We start from the raw sequence: 25,910 nt of genomic DNA, 5'->3' as shown, positions 1-25,910 counted from the left end.
GTGGGTGAGGATTTAAACTCTGTGTCTTCAGTATACTGTAGCTATGAATCCTCTGAGATAGTTGCCTTGAGAAACTCAGAAACGCCGCAAAAACATTTTTGTATATATAGTTTGGGTAAAACCACCAAATTAAAAACAGCGTACCTTAAATTAATACATTTAAAAAGACTGTCGTACTGTTATTTCAAAAAGATGTTTAAAATTCTTCTTATATTATAACTGAGGACAAAAACGATTATACATTTCAGGTTATTAGCATTAATATAATACTATTTAAGTTCTTGTAAATTTGTACAATGGCAGTGTTTTTCTAGTGCAAATGTTACAATCAACTTTCAAGGAATTTTTGGCACTACTGCTTACAGTAATATCCTTGTTTCTCTCGATTGGCACTGTTGCAAAGGATGTATTACTTGCCATGAAATGATACCTTGCCACATTGCTTGTGTTTTGATAGGCTGGAGTGGTTTTATCCTCAAACCCCAGCTCTCATGGCTTCCTTTGTCTTCCCTTCACCCGCAGAAAAGCAGTGGTTTGCCCGATTATCGATGTGATCAGTGACGACACCTTCGAGTACATGGCGGGCTCCGACATGACCTACGGGGGATTCAACTGGAAGCTGAATTTCCGTTGGTACCCTGTGCCTCAGAGGGAGATGGACAGGCGGAAAGGGGACCGGACACTTCCTGTCAGGCAAGTAATGGGGACAGTGCTTGACTAAGTGGGTTAAGGCCAATTCATACTTCACTTTTCCATGTGCGTTTTCGATTGTTGACTAGGGGACATGATGTAAATTTCGTCATCAAGGGTTGGTTGCGAATGGCTGCGGTCGGTGTGCATGTAGCGGAAACCTCGCCCATCTGCACGCGTGCAAGATAATTGATTTGGTATTTCCAGTAGGTGGCAGCGTGGAGTTTCACAGATCAGCGGTCAATGAGTAGAGGAAGAATAGTTGTTGATGTTGTGGTTATGGTGAGCAGCTGCATGTGGTCGGCTGGAGGTGCCCACACATCTAATGTTTCATATCGTCCAGACATTATACCAAGTATTTTAAAAAGCAGCGCTATTCCGAAATTTTAAAAACTTGGCCAGAAAATTCGCCAAGTGTGTGGGTGGGGTTGGGGTGCCAGCTAATTTTGTCATAAGGATTTCGAAATACTTTGGAATGCCTTATTACCATAATACCGGCCAAGTCTTGACTAATAACTTTAAAACTGCTCATCTTAGTTTACTGGTTTTACTACACTGCTTGTATCTGTGTTTGTACATCTGCCCTCTGCTGGTCTGATGGAGTATCACTGCTGTATGTTGCACTGCCCCCCACCATCCGCATCCACAGCCAAATGTAGTACGAACATTGCTGCCGCGCAAACCACCGTCCTCAGCCCGAAAGCACACGGAAGCGCAGGATGGAAAAGCGAAGCATGAACTAGTGCTTATGATCAGAAGGTTGCCAGTTTGAATCACACGGTTGGTAGAGTGATTTCACCATCAGGCTAGTATTAAGGTCCTTAACCCTCACCCCTGCTTACGCAAAACTGTATGTTGCTTTCGATAATTATGTTTATTAACTGAACTGTATAATAATACTTATGGTACAAGCTGTGAGACAAACTTTCTAAGACACATTCAACTCAACAAGTGTAGTTACTCTAGTTAACAAAATATCACATTGCATTTTTCAGAAGCTATATCTCTGAAATAGTGATGGTATCATTTGGCTACCAGAGGATTTTGTAGCCATAATATTTCATTACAAAGCAAATGAAAGCACAGCAAGGTTGTTTAAGGACGTTTAACAGAATTAATAATATTTCTCGGGGAAGTTTCTCAGGAGATATTTTTTATATGACGCAAAAGTGTGGAATATCTTTTTTTCTAGAACATATTTTGCATATGAGACACAAATCATGGAACCTGTCATGCCTTTTGAGAATATTTAGATGTAAAATAGAACAGAAAATGAGATACTCCTTTGTCACCGGTTTGTTGCCGTGGTGATATGGATCCCGTTTGCACTCGATCTCTCTCTGATTGATGTTTTCATCTTCTGCAGAACTCCCACCATGGCGGGGGGTCTGTTTTCTATCGACAGAACATATTTTGAAGAAATTGGAACATATGACCCAGGCATGGATATCTGGGGCGGAGAGAACCTGGAACTGTCTTTCAGGGTAATACCGTCATTCTTCATGTTTCCGAATGGAACGTGCGGCATTGTCTTCGGGATATAATCTCTGGCTCTACATGCAACCTGACATCATGTCAAGACAAATGTGTTTACATTTGTTGGGCTTTTTGAGGGGGAAAAACCACACACATACAAGGCGATGGTAACATTATGCTGTATGGCGTTTTTAGGGTTAGGGGTATTTAATTGGCACCTGCATAAAAGTGAAAGGGAAGTACCCAGTTCCTGATCTGTGCTTATTTCCACGTAGCATGTAATGTCTGCGTACATGCGTGGGTGCGGTTTGCAGAACTAATACTGTGCGCTGACGGGGAACGCGAGATGAGGGGAAAGCAATAAGCGTCGACAGTGGGCCCGTTCTCAGCGCCTGTGCTGGCCGCCCGCAGATCTGGCAGTGTGGTGGCTCTCTGGAGATCGTCACCTGCTCTCACGTCGGCCATGTGTTCCGGAAGGCCACCCCGTACAGCTTTCCCGGGGGCACCGGCCAAGTCATCAACAAGAACAACAGGCGCCTGGCCGAGGTCTGGATGGATGAATTCAAAGACTTCTTCTATATCATATCACCAGGTGCGGTGTCCCGCCGCCCAGCTTTTGTTTACCGCTCACCTGTCCGTTGTCATTTCCCCAAGGAGGCCCTTTCAGTAATGGTGGGCTGGCCTGTATCAATCCTGACAGCTCTGTAAGCAAGCCACGCGATTATCCGGTATTGTTGATGTATTCAGGGTCGGATCGCTTTGTTTTATTTCTGTCCCAAATCTCATAGATTATAATAGGTATAATATTATATTAATAGTCTGTAAAAAGCCCGAAGATGACAGAGGTAGGGAAAGAAATTTCATGGGATTCCTACCTCGCTGGCTAACTGCTCCTTAGCATGTTCGTCTTGTATAGGTCAAACATTTGGGTTGATGGTTAGCAGTATAGTGTTGGGGCTCCTCTTCAGCCAAAGTGGCCAGGGATGTTGTACAGGTTACCATGTAGCGGTGTTAAATAATGTAGCGCAGTGTTCCGGGTTTGAGATTCTGGCCTTTATAGTTCGTGTTCAGTTGTGTGGGTGAGAAAACAAACAAACAGCCAATACTGATACATAAAACCAAGGCGAATGTAAGAATGTATATCAGAATCAGCAGCATTCTGTGAGGCTAAACCTAAAATTTGCTAGGCTAAGCTAGGCTAAGCTAGGCTAAAATATTAGCTACTTCGTTTAGGTATAATGACTGTGGGAAGAGTGTTCCTCCACACCCAGTTATGTGAGAAGAGGCCAGGTATCTGAGTGCTTTACCACAGAACATTCTTTTATTATTCTTTTATTCCTTTATTTATTCGTAATTAAAAGAAGATCAGCATGCTGGAGTTTGGGAGAACCTTCCGGAATGTGCACATTAATCAGCGGAAAGTTTGACGTTTCCCCAGGAACTCCACATCTGCTGTCTGTCGCCACAGCGATTTCGTGTTTCTTTACATAATTACTTACCTTGCTAAATAATTAAGCTTTTGCATGAGATTTTCTTCATTTTATCGGATTTGAACCAAATGAATGTCTTTGGTAGAAACAATTTAATTTAACCTTTTGGTCGTAATTGTAATTTATTACCTAATTTACACACTCTGTGTCATTTTTTTATTTTTTATTTTTTTTTATTAACACTCTGTGTCATTTGCCAGCTCATTATAAGCAATATGCTGTAATTGCATATACTGACCATTAAAACTTGTTATGAATATAATGTGAATATAATATAGTATAACACAAATAAATATAAAGCATAGCAAATGGAGCAGCCCCTCTGCCTTCAGTCAGAAAGCTTTCATGATGCTTAGATAAGCTTATCATCAGTCATCTGTGACTTAATGCCTACGTTCCTGTACCTGCTAGAAACTAGTCAGTTATTTAAAACTGAAAATATACCTAAATGAGTAAATGCTGCATTTATGTAGCACTTTTCAAGATACCCAAAGTGCTTTACAGAACCAATGGGCAGCCACTTCAACCACCAGCACTGTGTATCACTCACCCGGACGATGCGTCCACTGCTGGACTTATGTTTGTTTTGCTGCTTGTCCCTCGTTAATTTCACCCGGGAGCTGATTACCTTTCTTTGTCCTAAATTTCTTAGCCCACAGAAGGTCTGGCAGGCATAATAGTTTATAGAATTCTGATTGGGTTAATTAGCTTTGGGAAAACTGTTATTTTTTAGGGAATTAATAATGATGGGAGCCACTGTGATGAGAGCCTATCGGTTGTATTTTTCTGTTGTTTGTTAGGAATATAACAACAAAAAACCTTTTTACTTGCTTAATTCCAGAAATGATCTGTCACCAGTTCCTGAAAATGCAGGCTTTTGTGTTTTTTTTTTTTTTTTGTTGTTTTTTTTTTAGATTTTATTATTTTTTGTTTTGTTTTGAGATTTTAAGGCCCTGGTCAGTATGTTTGTAAACTGTATAACGTTTTTTGAAATGTGGTCTGAAATGTGGAGAGGGCCCTCTGGTGTTCACTGTTAGTAATGCACCCATGTGATACATTCTGCAGGGCTACAGCGTAGCTCCTTAGAAAAGCAGGTGCAACTGTGGACCGATGTCGCCAGTCACCTCTATGTTCTGTCAGGGGCACTGAGCTGAAAGAGCTGAAGTCAAAATGCTTACTGGGAAGTCTAGCGGTGGGTTATGTGGGGCAAACATTGCAGTATGTGAAACAGCTGTTTAATTCCTTGTGACCTCCTGTGTGGGCCTGTTGGCCTCCTGCAAGCTGCTGTAATAGCTTTCTGAAGTTGACATGAAAGGCGATGTGATTTATTATTGGTGTGCTGACGCAGACAGAGTTTTTTTTTTTTTTAATTTTTAGGCAGATTGAAGGTGTTGTCAGGGTAACCGTGCAGTTCTTTCTGATGCTTTCACTGGAAATTTAATTGCTAACTTAATAACGTTAATTTCTAACAGAGGTTGATAAGAATGTGGCCAATTTTCAGATAAGATGGTGTTTTAATAACAAAACATTCGGCAGGTTAAGAGGATCTAAGGTTGTAGAATTTGAGATCAGCTCCTCTGAACAATGTTCAGCAATCTGGCTTTCTACTGCTCCTCACTGCACTCATGACATGACGACTTTCTCCAGTTACCAAAGAGCAGCTGCCCTCCTCTCCGTAGGTGTGATGAAGGTGGAGTATGGAGACGTGTCATCGCGCAAGACCCTTCGGGAAGCCCTGCAGTGTAAATCCTTCTCCTGGTACCTGGAGAACATCTACCCTGACTCCCAGATCCCAAGAAGATACTTCTCACTGGGTGAAGTATGAAACCTTTTGCAAAGATACTGCTCCAAGGTACCAGAGTGAAGGTTGAGGTGCCAAAATATTTAGAAGATAAAAATATTGTTATTCTATATATTATTCTATATGTATATATATATATATAGAATGTATGTATATAGAATTCTACATAGTATATATAGAATCGCAATAAAACTGAGAGCTTGAGTAAGTGATATACCCAAATGAATAGATAATGTATCATAATATTTTTCCCGCCAAATTGATAATTCCATTGTGTTTTTGACCTTCAGTTCTCTTTACCCAGAAGGCCTTGGGGTTTAAATAAAGTAAAGCTCTTTCCATGCCTTTCAAAGTTTTTCCCGACTTTCAGCTGGTCTCTTCCGCAGCATGAACCTGTTTATACAGAAGACAGATTAAATCAGTTTTGACTGACAGTTGGGACATTCTCGAATGAATCCCTCTCAAAGTCGGTAATGTACAACTAGCTAGGTGTCAGGAATTCATGGCACCAAAGTCATCCGTTCATTATGACCCACACTCAGAAATGCAGTGTGGACGAGCTTACCTGTTTGAAGTGACTGATAACTGGGCAAAGTTAGTCAAGGGCATGAAATGTTATTGCTTGATGCTTCGCTGGTGAAATGATTAATGTAACCTGAGATTAGGTCACTGACTGGAGAAGCAGACAGTGGGCAGGCAGCTGCTTGGATATACAATGAACTCTGAAGACCCCGGAGTTTCATATTTTTCAGGCCATGATTTTCAAAGCCTGAGGATTTTTTTCTAGAACATAATGTACTAAATCTTGCCCCTTAAAGTACAGTGCTTGTTTCTGGCTCTTCGCAGAATGTGTTAAATATCCTAAAGCACGGCCAGTCATGTCTGATTATGATTCCTCATCTTTTTTTTCTTACAAATATGATTATTTCTTTTGATATTATTCAGTTAGAGTCCACCTTGTGATCACATAATTGGTTTACATTACATATGTATCCCACCCAGCTTCCATATTAATGCCAAAAATCGTGGCGTTCGTGTGAATTGAGTCCTCGTGAGACCCGGCCTCTGATTTATCCTGCCATTTGCATTTCTAAACAGCGGTTAATGAAGTGTTTTCAGCCACGGGGTGTCACCGTCGAGATCAGAAATGTTACCTTAGAGTAGAAAGCGTTCAATTATAATTTTACAACTGCGCACGCACGTCGAGTAACGGTAACGTACACCGAGTCCCCAGGGTTTGGTGTAATAACAAGAAGCGCACTGCTCTTGTGAAGCTCGCTGCTTAATATGCTAAATATAGATGATTTGCATTCCTTTTCCGTGTCACAAGACTCGGAGCTGAGAGCGACGCGTACCGTGATTTTGATGGCTTGATGTTCTCCACCAGGGAGTGGGCACTAAGCTAACAGCGTAGCCAAGCCTGATTTGAAGGATTACTTCAGTTTAACAGCATAAGAATGGTGAGGATACCTCTGCAGTCCACTGGTAAATGTGCAGGTTCTTTCTGCTCATTTCACGTGGCCCAGCCAGTGCTGTAACGCCGATACATTTTAATCATATTCGTCAGAGGAATTTCAAGGGGAGCTTATAGGTTTTAACAGGTGTTCCCGTCAGGTGGCTTGTTTTTTTTGTGCCTCTGAGCATTTTTGATAACATCAGCAATGGTCGTCTGGTCAGCATATTTTTCCAGTGCCGTTTCCCTGCTGTCCCCAGATTCGAAATGTGGAAACCAACCAGTGTATCGACAACATGGGAAGGAAGGAGAACGAGAAGGTCGGCTTCTTCAACTGCCACGGGATGGGAGGGAACCAGGTAAGGAATGCCGCCTTCGCCGCCGTTATGTACCAACGGCGTTTTGATGTCCTGATTTAAGACAGCGCCCTCTACAGGTGTTTTCCTACACTGCGGATAAAGAGATCCGGACGGACGACCTTTGCCTGGATGTGTCGCGGCTAAATGGTCCCGTCATCATGCTCAAGTGCCACCACATGAAGGGGAACCAGATGTTTGAGTATGACACGGAGGTAGGGGGGTGGGCCCGTCTTCCTCTGCGGCTCTTAGCGTCGGAAACGTGTCATCAGTCCATCTACGTTTTCTCATCTACATTTTCCATGATTCATCTGAACTCGATGCTAAGAAGACCTCCCTTCGCAAATGTGACCCAGACAAGTAGTTCCTGTCCTAGAAACATTTGCCTGCAGCTAAGAACTGTGTCGGTCAAAATTGAGCAAATTTCCAAAGCTCGCTGAATCTGTGGGATACATTTTTGAGGAAATTTCTGTGAGTTTTAAAATTTCACGAAAGTACTTCATTGGATTACATGAGGACCGAGTGAGTTTTTCTTCCCAGTACTATAGCATATGATGAGGAAGCCTGACTTTAGGTCATTGGTGATCTCATTTCAAAAATAAGTACTATGCATGTATTCTGTGATTTTTGGAATTACCAGTGGAATTTAGTGGAATTACTGGTGTGTAAGCCACTGTCACGTGGTTTTCTTGTGTGGTCTTGGCACTAGCCAGTGGAATCCTGGTCTGAAGCATGTTAACAGTATGCAGTCTGGTGAAGGTCCTTTACTGAGGTATTCGATGGAGTTCATATGGTTTGGAATAGCGCTGTGGTTATCCGTAAAACATGGGAGAAGTAAGTCAGTTAATCAAGGAAATACTTGACATATACCACCTTTTTCTGGAAGCAATGTTCTGAGTGACACCACGGCTGGCTTTTGTCCCATTAATATTTAATGTGGTTATGATTTAACATCATTTCGAATGTCTGTTTATTTGATGAGCAGGTAGTACAGTGCTGAATGAGCCGTACCGTGCTCCCTCTTCTAGTTTGGCGGCCCAGTGACGTTCTTTGTATGGGCAAAGTGTAACATGAGGTGTGTGTTTTACCATGTGCCGTATGGGTGCTTCCACATGCGCGTCTTATGACCATACTGGCTCAGGAGCCCTTTGCTTCCGTCAACAGCTGTCCATGTCTGCCATGCGGAAAGTCACCCTGGCCCACCTGACCATCTGTAAGCCGGAGGACAGCCGGTGGTAACACTCTATTGGCTTCCACAACCCCTGCAGGTCCTCAGCAGGTCTCAGGACCTGAAGGAACACCAGGCAGGAGGTCCACAGGAAGGCTCTTTCACAACCCTTGTTATTAATTTTAGTAGCGCTACGTGCATCGCCACAGGTCGAGTACCCTGCGGTGATACGTGGGCACTCAGTTCAGATTCAAGTGTGGAATACAGGGAGGAGGAAGGTTAGGGTGGTTCCAAGGGGTTATTGTGTAAGAACCCAACATTATGCAAGCTAGATATATGCAATCAATTGGCTTGAGCCAAAGCCTGCTTGTCTGCTCAGGACTTAGAGTTTGAGGAATGGAGGCAAAGGAGTTAAAGGTCAGGGCTCTCCAGTCGTGGTTGTGATAGTGACTGTAATTGGCTGTAGAACTTAACCAGTCCATGTGTGTCCCTTACTTATTCTGTACCACTTTCAGTTCATTTAAACTGTCAGACATGATTTTATTCACAAAGTAATTGGGAGTTAAGGGTCTCGTTCAGGGGCCCTGGGATACAATCCCTCTGCTGACTGCTGATTTTGGGATTTGAACTGGCAATATTCCGATCACAGGTATGGCACCTAACCTGCTGAGCCACAGTCCATCAACTCCTTAGTTTTATCATGTTGGACATTATCTGGGGGTCAGTGTTATAGCTGCTCGGGAGGTGAAATATGTTTAATACCAACCGTCCATTTTCCAATCCGCTTATCCTTCTGGGTTGCGGGGGTTGGGGGTCCGGAGCCTATCCCAGAAGCTACAGGCATGAGGTGGGGACAACCCAGAACAGGGGGCCAGCCCATCGCAGGGCACACTCACACACCATTCACTCACACATGCACTCCTACGGGCAATTCAGCAAGTCCAATTAGCCTCAGCATGTCTTTGGACTGTGGGGGGAAACCGGAGCACCCGGTGGAAACCCCACAACAACATGCAAACTCCACACACGTGTGACGCAGGCGGAGACTCGAACCCGGGTCCCAGAGGTGCGAGGCAACAGTGCTAACCACAGCACCACCATACCAACCCTATTTAATGCTAATTACTTTTTAAAAATTAATATATACACTCGGAATGCCTGACTGCCAGGCAATAGCCAACATTGTCGAGCGCTCCTTGGCTGTTCTCAAAGTACGCTACCAGCTGGACCTTCATTGAGCTTCAGGGTCAAATCAAATATCACTTGATATTCAAATTCCTGTGTAAATATTCCATTATAATATAAAGACTTCCATCCAGAGTATGCTGCCTTTACACTCGAGTGAGCCCCGAGGAAGCCGTTTCATTTTTGAGCCGATAATTTATGTGCGGACGGAAACGTGCCTGCTTTTGTTCATGGGCTCTTTTGAAGCAGCCAGCGCTGTAAAAAAGGTGCTCTTCTGTTCACGAAAGCAGGCCTCGCTTTGGAGAACGTCTGCGGCGCCCCGGACATCTGCGTCCCGCACACCGCGGATGGGCTCTTTGTCCGCCACGCATTGAATTTCAATGACCGGTCTCTGTTTGTACCTTTGTCTGCTCGCATCTGTTTGCGGAAAATGCCCAGCAGCCCTGCCCGTCGGTGCATGGCTGACGGTGCCATGTCTACGCCCCTTGTTTGTATGTGCGTGTGTATCTGTCTAGCTGTCATTCTGAGCCTGTCAATCTGACTATCTTTAACTGTTTACCCTTCATCCCTGCTGGTACCGAACTACCCGCTTGTCCATCGCCTGATCTGTCAGCTACGCTTTCGTCTTTTCGCATTTTATTTTCTGTAGAGTGAACTGACATGCACAGAATCAGTCCTCTGCAGTAAGTACTTTGTGTTCTGTCTGATCTGGCCAGGACGTAGGGCCGATGAGGGACTTTTGCCCATTTTGTTTGGCCGCAGGTCAGGCAAAGTGCGCCGTTCTGACCCCATGCTAAGCTTGCTGTTAACAAGGTTCCAGGTTCATTACTAGGGCCAAAGGCACATCACATAAGGAAGATTAGGACAGCAATAAAAGACCTGCCAACACTGTAACATCCATCCTCCTTCTACCTTCCGTAATCGCTTATCCAATGCATGGCGGGCTTGGAACAGATCCTAGGATGCACCGGGCAGGGAATACTGGGGACAGTATGCCAGTCCATTGTCGAGCAAACGCACACTGGGGACAATTTAGATGCGCTGAATCACCTAAATTGCGTGTTTAGGGCTGTGGGCGGAAACCCACATTACATTAAATACCCTGAGTAACACAGACATCACACATACAGAATCTGAGGAGGATTTCAAACTCCCAGCCTTGCAGGTTTGAGGAGGCTTGAACTAACCACTGGACCATTGTTCTCTCCACATCATAATATATCATTACTACATGATGTTGCTTGTTCCTCTTTAATAGCTCAGTTGGTACAGTGGAGCCCTATGGAGGCAACAGTGATATTCTATTAGTTCATTGGTTTGAATCTGGCTCAACGGAGGGTGAGCATTTTGGGAGGTAGAATGTAGCTCAGCTGATTGGACTCTGTAGTCATGAGTGGAAGGTCTCTGCTTTCAATCCTGGGACTGGCAGACTGAGGTGATCATCGGGCCCTTAAGCAAGGCCCTTAAACCCCAGCTCCAGCGGCACAGCACCCCCAAGGTCTCTCTCACCAGTATGTATGTCCCATGGAGAGCAAGGTGACATAGGCAAAAAACAATTCCCAGATAGAAAAGTCATGCGCATACGCAGAAGTTTGTTAGCCAAGCTAGCATGACTTAATCACTGTGGCAGAGTTAAAGCTCAGCGCAAATATGAAGAGCATTCTTCTTACCTGAATGGGAGGAAATGTACTGTTTTTTGTGGTACAAAATGGGAAACCCTTCTGTTTGTAATGCCTGACTTTGCTTTCAGGTTTTACAGCTTCAAGCCTGTAGCCCCATTTTAACTCTCTCCATGCTAACGTGGTGCAGGAATTTCCCAAAGGCACTGAACTTCGCAGGCACAACGTAGGCATGTTGAAACATCAATCCCACCGAGTAAATGGAAGTACTGTAAGAAAATACCTTTCTTTCTACAGAAATATTTCTGTTACAGTACCATAAGGTGTGTGTTGCTGCATATATTTGCTGAGCGGTTCGTTGCGATAGTGCAGGGATTTTTGCTGGATTGCTGGACTGGTTGGCCACCCCTGATCTGTAATGCATATAAAAATGTCTAAAACTGTGTGAAGTTCTGTACTCCACACAATGTGGTGTCCAGTGAGGTCCCTTGAATTTCTTTAGATGTTTTTTCCCTCGGCTGTGTTTCCACCCGGCCCACGGGTGTCTGTGAGATGTGGCGTCGGAACATGCAGCCATGGAAGCTCAATCTCGCATCTTCGTTTGGGTAAAAGGATAAACGGTCCGCACCCAGGACCTGCCATTCCGAGTCATCTTTGTTTAATTAGCAGCTGTCCGCCGTGTGTGTACACAATAAATACCTCATAAGACACTCACTGTGAGGTACTGCCATCCCAGGCACATAAAAATAATAACAAGCCCACAATGCAATATTTCTCGTAAGCAAGACTTAATTATTTTGAAAATTCTCTATTTTTTACTGCAGTGTAGAGGGATGCTTCCATGCAGAAACATTGTCGTAAATAATATTTAAATGTTCTTATCACCTGCGGTGTGTGTTTCATTGGCATTTATCCTCTTTTTATCTTGGAATGGAAATGTTTTCTCTTTCAAATGTAGGTTATGAAGATAAACGTAGTCCTGTATATTTAACAAAAAAGAAATACATGCCATCTGCATGTGTTTTTGTCATGAAATAAAATTTTTACATAGATCAAATTGCCCCTCTGCAATATCTTCTGAAAGGGAGTTAAATTATTTCATTTTAGTTTGGAGCTGGATTCTGCAGTTCATGTGCGGAGATTTATGCCACGTTTTGCCCTAATGAACGTTTTCCAATGAACGAGACACGGATTACATGGAATCCTGGAACACCCATTAACCACAGGCGCATTCCCACCAAAGATCACGAACATAGCAACTCATCTATAAAAAATGTCCATACATTCTTACAGAAGAGGAAACATTCTTGCGAAAAATGTCAGATTTATAATACCTTGCGTAAACGGCGAAACGCGTCATATAGGATGTAGATCCCACTCATCATAGAATCATTTGCATGTATGTATATATATATATATATATATATATATATATATATATATACACACACACATGCATACATACATACATACCTACAGTATTTATGGAATTGATCCTCCCTTTGCATCTAAAACAGCTGCCACTCTTCTGCAAAGGCTATACACAAGTTTTTGGAATGTGTCTGTGGGAATTTTTTCCCATTCACTCAGAAAAGCATTTGCGAAGTCAGGCACTGATGTTGGACGTAAAGGCCTGGCTCACAATCTTCATTCTAGTTCATTCCAAAGGATGGGGTTAAAGTCAGGGCTCTGTGCGGGTCAGTCAAGTTCTTCTACACCAGACTCACCCAACCATGTCTTTGTGGACCTTGCTTTGTGCACTGAAGTGCTGGAACAGAAAAGGTCCTTCCCCAAACAGTTCCCACAGAGTTGAAAGCATAGAATTGTCCAAAATGTCTTGGTGTGCTGAAGCATTAAGAGTTCCCTTCACTGGAACTAAGGGGCCTAGCTCAACCCCTGAAAAACAGACACACCATTACCCCTCCACCACCAAACTTTACAGTTGGCACAACTTACTCAGGCAGGTAAGGTTCTCCTGGCATTCACCAAACCCAGACTCGTCCATCAGACTGTCAGACAGGGAAGTGTGATTTGTCACTCCACAAAACACATTTCCACTGCTTCAAAGTCCAGTGGCAGCGTGCTTTACACCACTCCATCTGACGTTTGGCATTGCGCTTGGTGATGTGAGGCTTGCATGCAGCTGCTCGGCTGTGGAAGCCCATTCCATGAAGATCTTGGCACACAATTTTGTACTGGGGTTAATGCCAGAGGAAGTGGGACTCTGCAGTTATTGAGTCAACAGAGTGTTGGCGATTTATATACTGTACACTATGCATCTCAGCAATCGGCAACCCTGCTCTGTTACTTTATCTGGTCTTCCACTTTGTGGCTGTGTTTCTGTTGTTCTAAACACTTCCACATTACAATACAGAGTTGGCTAGAAGTAGGTAGTTTTTATTTTATGAAGTAAAAGTTCTGTTTTACAAGTAGTTAATTTTTTTTTTCTTAAATTTGTGGCAATGGTAGTGATGTAGTTAAGTCCACCTAAGCTGAGACCAAGTCATTACCAAGACCAGAGTGTATCAAGACTGAGACAAGACCAAGACCAAGGCAGGGCTAGACCAAATCAAGGACAAAAACAGTCCACATAACACAGCACACTATACAATGTGGAGCAGAGGCACCATATTGGGTCTTGGCAGTACGGCCTAAAATTTATGTCACAGTATAAAGCAGCTTGCGAAGTGCCTTCAATTGCAGCATATGCCATGTTCGGCCAACTCGGTATGTGTGTGTTAACCAGCGCAAGCGCATTCAGTGGCTGTTGAGAGGAGGGGAGGGGCTGCGCGAGTGTGCGTGCTCGTGCGCCTGCGATGTAGTGGTGCTGTGTGAAGTGTGGCGAATGAGGCGAAAACCACACTGTTGGTATCAATAACGGTGAAAATGAGCATCTAATCAGATACTAATTTTAATATCGATTAGTATCTGAGAATCGATTTTTTGACAACCCCAGTGTCTCATTATTTTCTACTCCAGCGTCAGCTATATCTTCCGTTTCTGATCGTTCACGATACATTTTTAATGGTGCAGCAGTGAAAAAGGTCCCCCCCTTAAACAGTTTCCGAACGATTTATGGGCTATTTAAACCCGTATTGCGGTATAAGAAAAATTCATATCATAACAATAATATAAAACGTTTTTCGGTATAAACCGGTATATCGCCCAACACTACTTTGAAGCAGAATGTTTTACACCCAGTCACAGTACTGTGTTAACAAACAGATGAATATTAAGCCATTACGATATATACTGAGACGTTTTGATGAGTGGTCTTGACTGGTCTTGAAATAAAACCTCGAGTCCTCTATGCCCTACATGACCAAGTCAAAATAAAGTTGATTCCTGGGTTGAGACCAAGACCGCAAAAAAGTTACTGAATGTAGCCACTAAATAAATGGGTCTGAATGTAACACATGAAATCAGTGATTAAGAGGTGTGTCCCAATACTTTTGTCCATATAGCGTACAGTATATATAACAACCTTGGGGTGGTACGGTGGCACAGAGCTTTGCTGTATTGCTTCACCAGGGTTGGAGTCTCACTATGGCTCCATCTGTGTGGGGTTTGCATGATCTAGCTCCTCTGGGTACTGTGCTGAGGTTAGCTGAAGTTACTGAACTTCTCCAGGTGTGAAGGGTGTTTGAGTTGTTCCTGCCTTCTGCCTTTAGCCTTTGGGATAGGCTGAATAGGACAAGCAGTTACAGAAAATGGATGGATGGATAGATGGATGATGGATGGATGGATGGATATTACGACCCCCATTGTTGTGGCCGTCACAGATGACTTGCAATGTTGATGGAATGAAAAACTGCTTCATTTTCTGAAGCTACTGATATTGCAATGTGCTTTAATCAGGTTCCACCGACAGCATTAGGAAACCCGAACGTTACAACAAATCGCATTGTAATGTTTTCCTGTATATCCACTCTAGGGAAGCTTCGTATTCCGTCTTGACAGGTGGTTGATACCAGCCACAACTTGAGGAATAATGGGCCGGGATATCCCAGATCCGTCGATCGGGTCCCGTTGGAATGTTCTTGTCGCCAAAAAATCCGAGTGTCGACAGTACTTCGAGATGGACAGGAACAGCGTGGTTTCGTAATGTAGGTCGTTCACGAGCCAGGGCCACTTCATCACACATTTCCATCCGAATCATTCTTGGCAGCCTGAAATGGCTACCAAGCCACAAATCATCACTGGAAAAATAATTATTGTGATCTTGAAATACTCGCTCTCTGAGTACTTGGCCCCACAACAATGTCCTCTAACTAAATATGCCATGACGATGCTGTATGTCACGTACTTACACACGGGTCATTTTATACCTATTAAAAGTGCACGCGTGTTGGTGCCTATAGCTGCTTTGACTTTTCATTACACACACCTCTAACTTAGATTCTACGCAATAAAAATATTGGTAAAATATAAAAGAGCTGCTGAGTATTAGCGGTATATTAGATATTATACGAAAGCTTCTGTATTTATTAACACGCATTCCACCAAGCACTAAAACTAGCTGTAGATGCAACATAGGTGCACATTTCTGTCTGAACTCTAGATGTCGCTTTTTTCTGTTTCCTCCAAAATATTCGTATGAATATCTTAAATCCCAAAATCTTTGTATAAATGTGCGTACAAATGGTTTGCATCTATTCCGCTCGTACGAGACCTTTACGAATGAGCCCACTGGTTCCTGACAAACGTTCCTGTAATCACAAAGTGCCTCCTTAATACTCAACTTAAGCAAATGCGACAGAGCATAAATAATGGTTTTTCAACATCAGAACTAAGTACATCCATCCAGTTAATGTGCTGTATTTCATGATGTGTCTGTATAGTTTGTCTTCCCAGTCTAACATTTTCATTCATAGATATTAAGTGGCCACCTTGGGAATACCAGTAAGGCAAATATTTTCACGTTATTTAACATTTTGTGCACTCACCAATTTCCCTGGAGTTCTTGCGTTGCTAAATAAAATATTCATCTTACTCAGCAGAATTCTATAGCTCAGGTCCAGAAAGTCAAAATCCAGGCTTAGATATTGTTTCAACCAACCAGTTGAGTAATTTGTGACTCTTTGTGCTCAACTGGTTGGCTGAAACAAAAGCTTGGTCTGGATTTGTACTGTCTGGACCTGAACTAACTACCTGTGTTACTTGGAGATAATTACTTATGTGTATGTCATTGCTGTTCCTTCAAAACTTCTGAAGGAATTCATCTTTGGCCGATGTGATGTAAGTCCTTTCCTAAACCTGCGTAGATGTCGATTAGCATGACTATGATTCTGTGGCAGTTTGGCGGGGAGGTGTGCAGCTGTACACTGCTATGCTTTTGGATAATCAAGGCTATAACCTTGCACAAACACCTTTACATGACCCCTAAGTTGATTTTCGCTGATGCCTGTTTGCACTTGGCTCATTGTCCTGTATGGTGCTGTTTGTGTCCTTAGCGGCTGACCCTCCTCCATGTGAACAGTAACCAGTGCTTGGACATGCCATCAGAAGAGGACAAGATGGCTCCCACCCTACGGGACTGCACGGGCAGCCGCTCTCAGCAGTGGCTGCTCAGGAACATGACCCTCAATGTCTGATCCCCCTCCCTGCTCCCCGCCTCCGTCGTACCGGCCTGCTCCCAGCTGCGCTGGTCTGCACAGCTGTCCCTCTGACCAACATCTGCATCTCATGGACCTCCTCAAGGCTTCAAGGAAGTGCCACCCGATTGGGCCCTCCCACCAAGTCGGTGATAGGCGTGGCCGGTCAGAGTGGTCCAATGACAATGTGGTGGGCGGAGCCATGAGCCAGGTGCCGCTGCCTCCTTGGGACTCAGGTGTTTCCCATCTCCTCCTGCATAACTATGTGGTGGAGGTAGTGTTTGGAAACAGTTAAATAAAAACAGCATGTCTTTATGTACTTGTTCTTCAGAACATTTACTTATGTCCGTCTTCAGTATGTGCAGCAAGATCATGAACGTAGTGGAATATAATTTTTTTGTGTCCTCAGTTGCTTGATTCATGCTTTCAGGCTTTAAACCAGGGGGATTCTACTATTCATAACCTAGGGACATGAAAACAGCAGAGCTGCTGACCCCTTGCTTTACAGGCGAACAGGGTACCCCTTCCTCAGCGTGAAAGCCCTTGATTTAAACCACATTCCACGTTTACATCAGGGACAGTATTACCTGAGTCTTTTAACATCACAAAGGTTTGTTGGTTATTTTATTTGCTGTGCGTGCAAGTTATCATTATATGCACATATATGTGTCGAATGTATGATGTTATCGATCATGACGCACATTTGGACTCGGACTGTTACCAAAAGAAGTCCTGACATTTTTATTGCGTCGTTGGCGACCACAGTCAATGTGAATTCTATGATCCGCTGCGGATCTGCAGTGTTTCTGTTGAGGAAGCAAAAATGTCACATGCCTTAAAAATATTATTGTGGCATGCATGTATAAAATAAGTGATTTTTTATTTTTTTTTTGCAATAAAAATAATACTGGAAAAGCTAGTTCGTGAAGCTTCTGTTAGATCAAGTGCATGGCCATCAAACTGCAGTATGTTTTCTGAGACTTTTAAACTGAAAAGTGAAAATAATCCAGTCTTCACAAGTTTCTGATATATTGTATTATACATGTATGAATTCTGTAAAGGTTATTTATTCCCTTGTAGTGGATGAAAAGATTAAATTTTTCTTTACTGTCTAACGATTTATTTATGCTGACATTTTTAATTTGCTGATTTTTTGTGTTTTCCATTGTTGTACTTGAAAGATTCTGTTTTTTTATGAAAGAATGAAACTACATAACATTATTTTATGAAAGATATATAACTTCAGGGAGTTAATATATGTTATTGGTGTTTTTGTTCTGTGCTGTATTTAAAATCGGAATCTTTGAGAGCAGCTTGTCCTGGTCTTTGCACAAAGGATCCAAGTTATACCCATGATATACCCATTTAAATTTAATTGCTCAAGCAGACTGACACATAAACAGTCCCTAAGGTAATATTAAATAATATATAGTTAACCGATGTTGCCATTTCTGCTGCCTACGCCTTGTTAATCTCTTCTGTTGACCAGAGTAGCATGCCGTCAGTTTCACTCGCGATGGTAAAATGATTGCTGCTTGTTGTTATCTGAAAGCAGTGACAAGACTGCAGGGTTTACCCTTATTGGTGGCTAGTGGTATATGTGGGTTTAGGCCAAGAGTGAAGGAATCACAGAAGACAATGGATCATGATGCGTTTAGCAAGTTTAGCTGCGGGCAAAGAGATTGTCAAGCAAAGCATAAGGAAAACAGATTGTTCTGTATTATACTTTTTTTTTTCAGAATCCATTGCATTAACTTTATTTTTGATGATCTTTATTATTTTTTTATAATTATGCCCTTGGCACTTTACAGATATGTAAGATTTTTTCTATGAATGATGGAGCAGTAAATATATAATCGATTTTATTTATTGTCACATTTCTAATGTGGCATATTATATACAATATATTCGTATTTTTATAGAAAAGTAGACAAGAATTTTGAACTACTGAAGTGGGAATGGGCAGCACACAATAATCTGTTAAAGCACTGTGCCACGCACATCTCATCTGTGTTTTTTTGTAATTGGGTGGAATTGTGAAATAAAGTTGTAAAAGTGGTCCATGGAATGAAGACTTGGAGAACGTGGGAAGCCGTCCCTGTGAATTAGTCATAAAAGATTTAGCACAAAAGATGTAACAATTTCAGTGGGTGTCTCGAGTCATGATTGGGAAAAGCTTTGGTACTGCGACAATTACTTCCATTTGCCATTTGTAATTCTTCCCATTTCAAAATAAATCGACGCAGTGAAAATAACTAGTTGACAAACTGTATTAGTGTCCTGAAATGCTTCACCAGTTGTTGATTGGTACCTGGATGCCCCCAATTGCCTGTACATATTGAATATTTGGAGTTTTATTTTCTCGTTTGTTTCGAAGGTCTGTTGTTGACAGTGCATGATACTAAGTGATGTAGTTTGTGTCTTTGTATTCGTCTTGAAGCTGTTAGGTAACTGCCACCTGTTTGTATGTTTTATAAAGATTTTTTAAGTTCATCCAATATAGAGGAATATAGAAATTGAAACTATAATAAATGGCTAAGATTCTTAACTCACTGACTCGAATGCAAGTAAATTTTTTGTGCTTTTTTTAATCCATGTGATACCATTACCTCAAATTTACTTTTGTTTCCTGTTATCCCTCAATGTTTGCTGTGACAAATGTTAATTAATTGAAACATCTTTAATCACATTCTCTGTAAGCGACCAATACTTTTTACATTTTTTTTTCTTCGTTTAACCAAAAACTAATAAACCAATTTTAACATCAGGGGAGGGTGCTGTATTGGCGTGTGTGAACATTACCTGAAGTTGTTAAGTCTTCTTCATGCAAGCTCAAAGTGAGATGTCTCACGAAAGATCTGAAAATAACTTTGCTAATTAAACTTTCCTGGTTTTATTTACGCTACATTATAGAGGCTGATCCACCTTCATTCTTGCTCTTCTGTGTTTCCCTTTTGACTTTCGTATGTTGACCTGGAAAATGAAAATTCCAAGCATGTCTTTATTGGGAATGGCAATGACTTCAAAGCATTATAATTATTTTTAATTGGCTTCATGCTGAATGAATACTGTAGGTGTTTGCAGCATGTAGAATAAAGATATACTTTTGTAGCCTATATACATTCATCTTTAACTTCTGTAGCTATTCATTTAATCCATATTTATCCTCTCAGTCTCCTAGGAAAAGACCTAAGTGTTGCTCTGGGACTGGTGTGTTTGAGATGACCCATCTGCACGCTTCATTAAGAAGGAGATTCAGTGTAAAATAACTGGTCTACAGGGACAGGCTTCCTATAGATGACTCTTTATCATGGTTATGACCAGTGTGTGTGCGGCTTTCCTGCACACACACTGGTATGTTAAATAAAGATATGTTCAAGAAAGAGATATGGGTTAAATTGTACCCCCCCACACACACACACACACACACACACACGCACACATTTCTGTACCTTATCAAATGTATTGTAGAGAGAACATAAATTAACCCATTGCTGCTGGTGAATGGTTTATTCCAGCATACGTGTACTGAGGGGAGTAAAACTTATTCTGGGGAATACGGGGGATGTTCTGTTATGCTGTTATGCATTGTTCTGAGCAGGATGAGGCAACGTTAAATCACTGTGGCCGTTACCGGAAATCGGAAATTCGAGTTAACAAAAAAATATCACCATGAAACACCTAGACGTATAGAAATAAATTCGATACTGCGTACGCATTTCTATTTGTCTAGGAACGATGTGATTTGCACCACGTGTGGATTTGGCTCCGCTCGATTTCTACTGAATTTTATCTGAGTTATTATGTGCTTCATTAATTTCGAATCTTCGCCCCGAGAAACTTGTTCTTCTTACGCGGTTCCTGTGCAGGAGAGGGAGAATTCGGGGTCCCCAGTGTGGAACACAACCAGAAAATGAAAAGCGCACTTAATTAGCCGCGTTTAGCGGGGACTTCGTGCAGAGAGAGCCCCGGCAGAAGTCGTTCAGGCATATCTCTGCTCGCTGAAGGTGCCCAATGGAACCTTAACATGCAAGGGGCCACGTGGATCCGACGAGTCATAATCAGACCTGTATTTATATATTTATATGTTTCCAGAATGTTTTTGTGTGTGTATATCTGTGTATGTATATCCATGCATATGCTGAATACACCCACCACACATGGCACAAGAACAGCATACTCATTCACTGTCCTCCTGATGCACATATTTACATTCACATTAAATTCTGTCATTAGACTGTATAATCGCCATTATATATTACCTTAATTAAACTATAATTATGCTGTATGTCATACACTATCAGTGCCAATTCATCAAGTTCTGTATGTAAAGGCAGTCGTAATTATCTTTATGTTCTTTGCTATGTAAATTGACTTGATTTATTTTTTCGTATTATGACATTGACATAGACTAAGAGATATAGTATATAAAGTGACTTTTTATTTACTAAAATCTGGCCTTTGGATCTAGTCTCTAACATTTAAACATCACACTGTCAAGCCATATCGATGGAATTAAAACATTAATCTGTCATTGACTGACCTTTTTAAAATTTAGATGCCTTATACAACTATGAATGAAATTCCAGATGGATATAAAGGTAAATGTCAATTGGCATAAGTGAGGTAATGCCTTGTATGTCCTCTATTTAAATGTTCTAACGTGGACTTTCTTTGAAAGGACTGGAAATACATCCTTGCTAAATCACCTTGTAAATCTATTATCAGTTACATTACATTAACAGACTTAAAGGAATCTGTTACTTCTTGAATAAATACTTTTATTCTTTCCCCTATTTACTTTTCATTTCCTTAACAGATCACACACTTAACATAGATCTCAAACACGGTTCACCAGCCCCCTACAAGTAATATGTAGTTATACGAGATTAGTGTCTTGTACGTTTAATTACACCTCTTCTCACGTCCCAGAATGAAAGGATGATGCGCAGAATGAGTTGTCTGATACATGGAGGACAAAATGCTTTTGTTCAGGAAGAACTGGGCTACGCTGCAAATCTCACTTTATTCCTTCTCATCGTTTACATTTTTTGCACAAGAGAAAATTATGTAATCTTTTGCATAAAATTATTATTTCATTATCATTCACAACAAAGGATAAAAATTAGTGCTCACTTGTAATAAGGATGTTATTATATTAGAAAAGAATTAATGGCTGCTAAGCTCTACAGAAAGGACTCACTGAAGCATATTAAAATATACTCAGTGTCACAAAACTGCATGATACAGATTTCAATGTACCCAAGGAAGGGGTAGGTTTAATCAATTAATTAAGTTTTTTTAATGAGAATTTTAACATACTCCTTGAGTTTATTTCAGCTTTGCATCATCATTTGTATTTGATGATAATGTCATTTTGTGTTTAGTTATTCTGAAAGCTATGACAAAAATTACTTTCACGTGAGCTCGATATCACATATATTATGATACACTTTAAATATCTTTAATTTTAAGTAAGAGAGAGACATGATTCATTTGGTCTAACGAGTAGTGTAAGGCCACAATATCACGGAGGGGCGAAAATGTGCATATGTGACAAAAACATCCTGAAACCGAAACTTTACAACCAAATTGGACTGAGAACTTACTTTAAGGACATATTTATCAGTATGTTTTAATCAGTGTCTTGCATGCTTGCAGTTCATGGTCTAGTCATAATGTAAGCGATTAAGTAACGAGATGATAAACTTCCTGTTTCGCCCCCTGACACCTGGGAATTAATTAAAACAGGAACTGCCAGACTTAATACATACTGAGCGGTAAGTTATGCTCAGGGCTCATTCTGGCTGCTCCCAGAACACGCGCCTTTGTGCTTGTGTGTCCTACATCAGTCTGTATAGTTCTGGTTACTTGTCTTAGTTTCCTTCTGACTCAACCAACCATCTGTACCCAAATCCTTCTCTTGCGCAGAATCTTTCTTCCTGAAGCCTTGGCAATATGGGTGGGACAGTCCGGTTTTGGTTGGTTCAGGTCTGCATCTGGTCCGGCCTTTCAGCAGATTTTGATTCCACTTCTTGACACTCGTGTTCGGCTTGCGATGCATCTTGTTGCATTCCGCGGTGCAGGTCCTCATGTGCCGTTCCAACTCATGCGAGACGCATGATGAATGGATGTCTTCTGGGGATTCTTGATGGGTTTCATACATCACGCTAGTCTATCAGCCCTCACCGAGCCTATTTTTAAATTAAAAGAGCATAAGACCCCTCCATCACTGTCTAATGGGTAACAGAATATCTTCACCAACACACTCGTCACGTTTTTTTTTAAACATACCGTGTGTCTGTTATTTAATTTCACCACTGATAGCAAAGCCGCTTACAAATGTGGTGTGTATCTATAACAATTTGGTTTCACCCGCAATAAGGCTACTGTATAGCTATGTGAAACGCTAGAAAGATGAGTTTCAGATTGGATGGTAGAGAAATGATGGTGAGACCTGGTAAGCATTCTTCTAATTCAATATGCAATAATGCACAAAGTCTAACACTTTGCCTCAAGGTAAGTTTTCTGTATTAAAAATGTGAGATGTATTTTTATCTAGTCATTTTTTTTTTTTGTGAAATATAACGCTGCTCATTTTTTAAGTGTTTGTTTCTCGGTACAAAGAATCATATGATCAGAGAGTGTATTCAGATGGGGTTGTGACAGGCTGTCTTGTCACCGGTTTTTGTCAGCGGATTACCATAATTACACATTTCCTTACACCATATGTGATTACTTACTACATAACAGAGTCGAGTCACTGTCACGCAGACCGGCTGTGATGTTGCCCTGAGTAGAATCATGGGAAATAAGAGGCTCTTTTTTAGACTCCATGTTCTTCCTCATTCCCTTAGGCTGATCTGATGCCAAAGATATTAACTCTCCCAAAATAGAGACTTTACAATAATCCACTTCAACACACAACAAAACTTGTAAGAACTATATATTTTAAGTTGCTTTAGACAGGGTCAGTCACCACGAATCAAAAATGCATTGACACTGTAACATTTAATTTTATTGACATTTCTCTGTGGGAAACATAAAGCACATTGTAATTACTGCTCCAGAGGTGATATACGAAGTGACCGTCATTGTCTCTACATTCATTATGGCTTATTTGGTTTTGTGTGTTTAAAGTGTCTTTTTCAGTTTATCTAGTCTTGATTGTTCAAGCCGAAACACACAATGAAAATCCGTGTGTCAAATTTTGAGCAAAGGGTTAAAAATTTGCCTTTACAGTTCACATACATTACTATTATGGTCAGCTATTTTATTGCTAATGAGGACTGTGATGTTCATTAATTAGGGAGATGTTTTCTTTTAAGTGTGTCCATCCATCCAAGGGACTTGGCATGCAATTACATAATGAAGGAGGCACTTGCTCAGTCCCTCCAGTGCAGAGAGCTGTTCTTCTGTAACACCTGAGTCCATGAGAACGTAAGTAGTTTAGTGCACATGGGATCCGGTGGCCTTCGTTTACATAACAATACGGCATCATTTTTTGCAAGGAGAGTCTATGGGTCTCTTGTGACCTGAAAACATATCTGGCTCCAGGGATGGACATGAAGCTGGGCTCTGTCTGCAAGGGTCCTGCTTTTACTCTAAGAGCTACTGAGAAGATATCTGAGCAACATACAAGAAGGTGCTGAAGAACTCTAACACTCATTCAGAGGGGGGAAAAAAGTCACCCTTGAGTGTCGGTGTTACACCTTGAAGATAATGAAACACATTTCTGCTAACATCCAATATGTGGCACAGGTCCTGACGATTGTTATAAACACACACCGCATTTTCAAGGGGCTCTGCTTTCAGCAGTGAAATGGAATAACTGTGGGAGGGCACATGTACCCCCCCGTATTTAATTTTGTTTAATTCGTCCCTCCCTAATAAAAAGACCTTTGCATGTAAATTAATATGATGTCTCCCCAATATCAAACACTACCCTACACCCTTGTATAGGAACTACTTTCAGGTTTTTCCTTGAAGACTTGTCCAAACTTTCACTTATTCAACTAAAAAAATAATATTAAGCTATCGTGCATCCAAGGATTAATGGACAGCCTTCAGTATCGGTTACCATGGTGTAAAGTCAGCTTATCTATTCAGAGATATTCTCTGGTGGAAAAATGAAGGGAGCAAGATCGCATGACCAATACACCATTAATGTCAGGGTCTGTACTGTGACATACAAGAAGGTGCTGAAGAACTCTAACACTCTGAAGAACCCTAACACTCTGAAGAACCCTAACACTCAGAAGAACTCTAACACTCTGAAGAACCCTAACACTCTGAAGAACTCTAATAGTTACACCTGACCGTTGTTTGCTCTGATGCCTTGTGTATATTTAAGTGCCTATCTGTGCTGCTCCTCAGTCTGCCGTTATTTATGTTGCCGTTAGTTCTGCTGTGGTCCAGTTCCTGTGTTTTTGTTTAGTTGTGCATTATTTCATGGTTTTAGTTTATCCAGAAATTTTCACTGTTTTCTCACCCCTCGTGGTCTTTTTGTTTTGTAGTTTTACTCTGTGTGCTCAGTTTCTTTAGTAAACCCCTTCTGTCTTGGAGCCGCTAGTGAATTGTCACCCTTTTCCCCGCCTGCACCATACCGCGCCGTATAACAATTAGCCAGAATCTTACCATCAACGACTGTTCCAACATAATCATAACGTCTGGTAAAAAGAGCACAGCATTTGTCCACAGCCTATAAGGAATTAAATACTAGCTAGGAAATGCAGGCTATTGGAAGATTCGTTAATGCCATATCCTTTTTAATGCTTAATGTCTATAGCCTTTTTTCTGCTTGCTGTTTGCACCAGAGTTGCTTGTTTTCTTGTCTAAAAAGTGCAGAGATAAATGCTAAAGGCTGCAAAACTAATTGCATATTTTAAAAAGCGCGAGTAGTTAATACAACCCCTGAGATAAAACTTACAGAAATAACATAAAAGAACCCTGAATGTTAGACAATACAGCACAATATCTGTACTATATATGGCTACTTTGAGAATTATTTGAAGTATATTCAAAACGACTCTTTCAGTGTTTGTCGCACGATGAAAAACAATGATCTTCATTCGTGTT

General features: G+C 41.4%; 1 protein-coding gene across 1 annotated transcript in view; it reads left to right on the top strand.

Annotated features, from left to right (window-relative positions):
- Positions 1–19,737, top strand: part of LOC125749640 (polypeptide N-acetylgalactosaminyltransferase 13) — a 33,417-nt gene extending 13,680 nt beyond the window's left edge. Inside the window, exons 6-12 of the mRNA XM_049027103.1 lie at positions 523–693; positions 2,057–2,174; positions 2,578–2,758; positions 5,336–5,475; positions 7,171–7,269; positions 7,347–7,481; positions 16,692–19,737. Of these exons, the coding sequence (XP_048883060.1) occupies positions 523–693; positions 2,057–2,174; positions 2,578–2,758; positions 5,336–5,475; positions 7,171–7,269; positions 7,347–7,481; positions 16,692–16,832 (985 nt within the window). The 3' untranslated portion in view covers positions 16,833–19,737. The remainder of the gene's footprint in view (positions 1–522; positions 694–2,056; positions 2,175–2,577; positions 2,759–5,335; positions 5,476–7,170; positions 7,270–7,346; positions 7,482–16,691) is intronic.
- The last annotated feature ends 6,173 nt before the right edge of the window (positions 19,738–25,910 follow it).

Source organism: Brienomyrus brachyistius, chromosome 1 (assembly GCF_023856365.1).
Source record: "Brienomyrus brachyistius isolate T26 chromosome 1, BBRACH_0.4, whole genome shotgun sequence".
Classification (NCBI taxonomy): domain Eukaryota; kingdom Metazoa; phylum Chordata; class Actinopteri; order Osteoglossiformes; family Mormyridae; genus Brienomyrus; species Brienomyrus brachyistius.
Note: the sequence above shows the minus strand (reverse complement) of the source record. Positions and strands in the feature narration are given on the sequence as shown.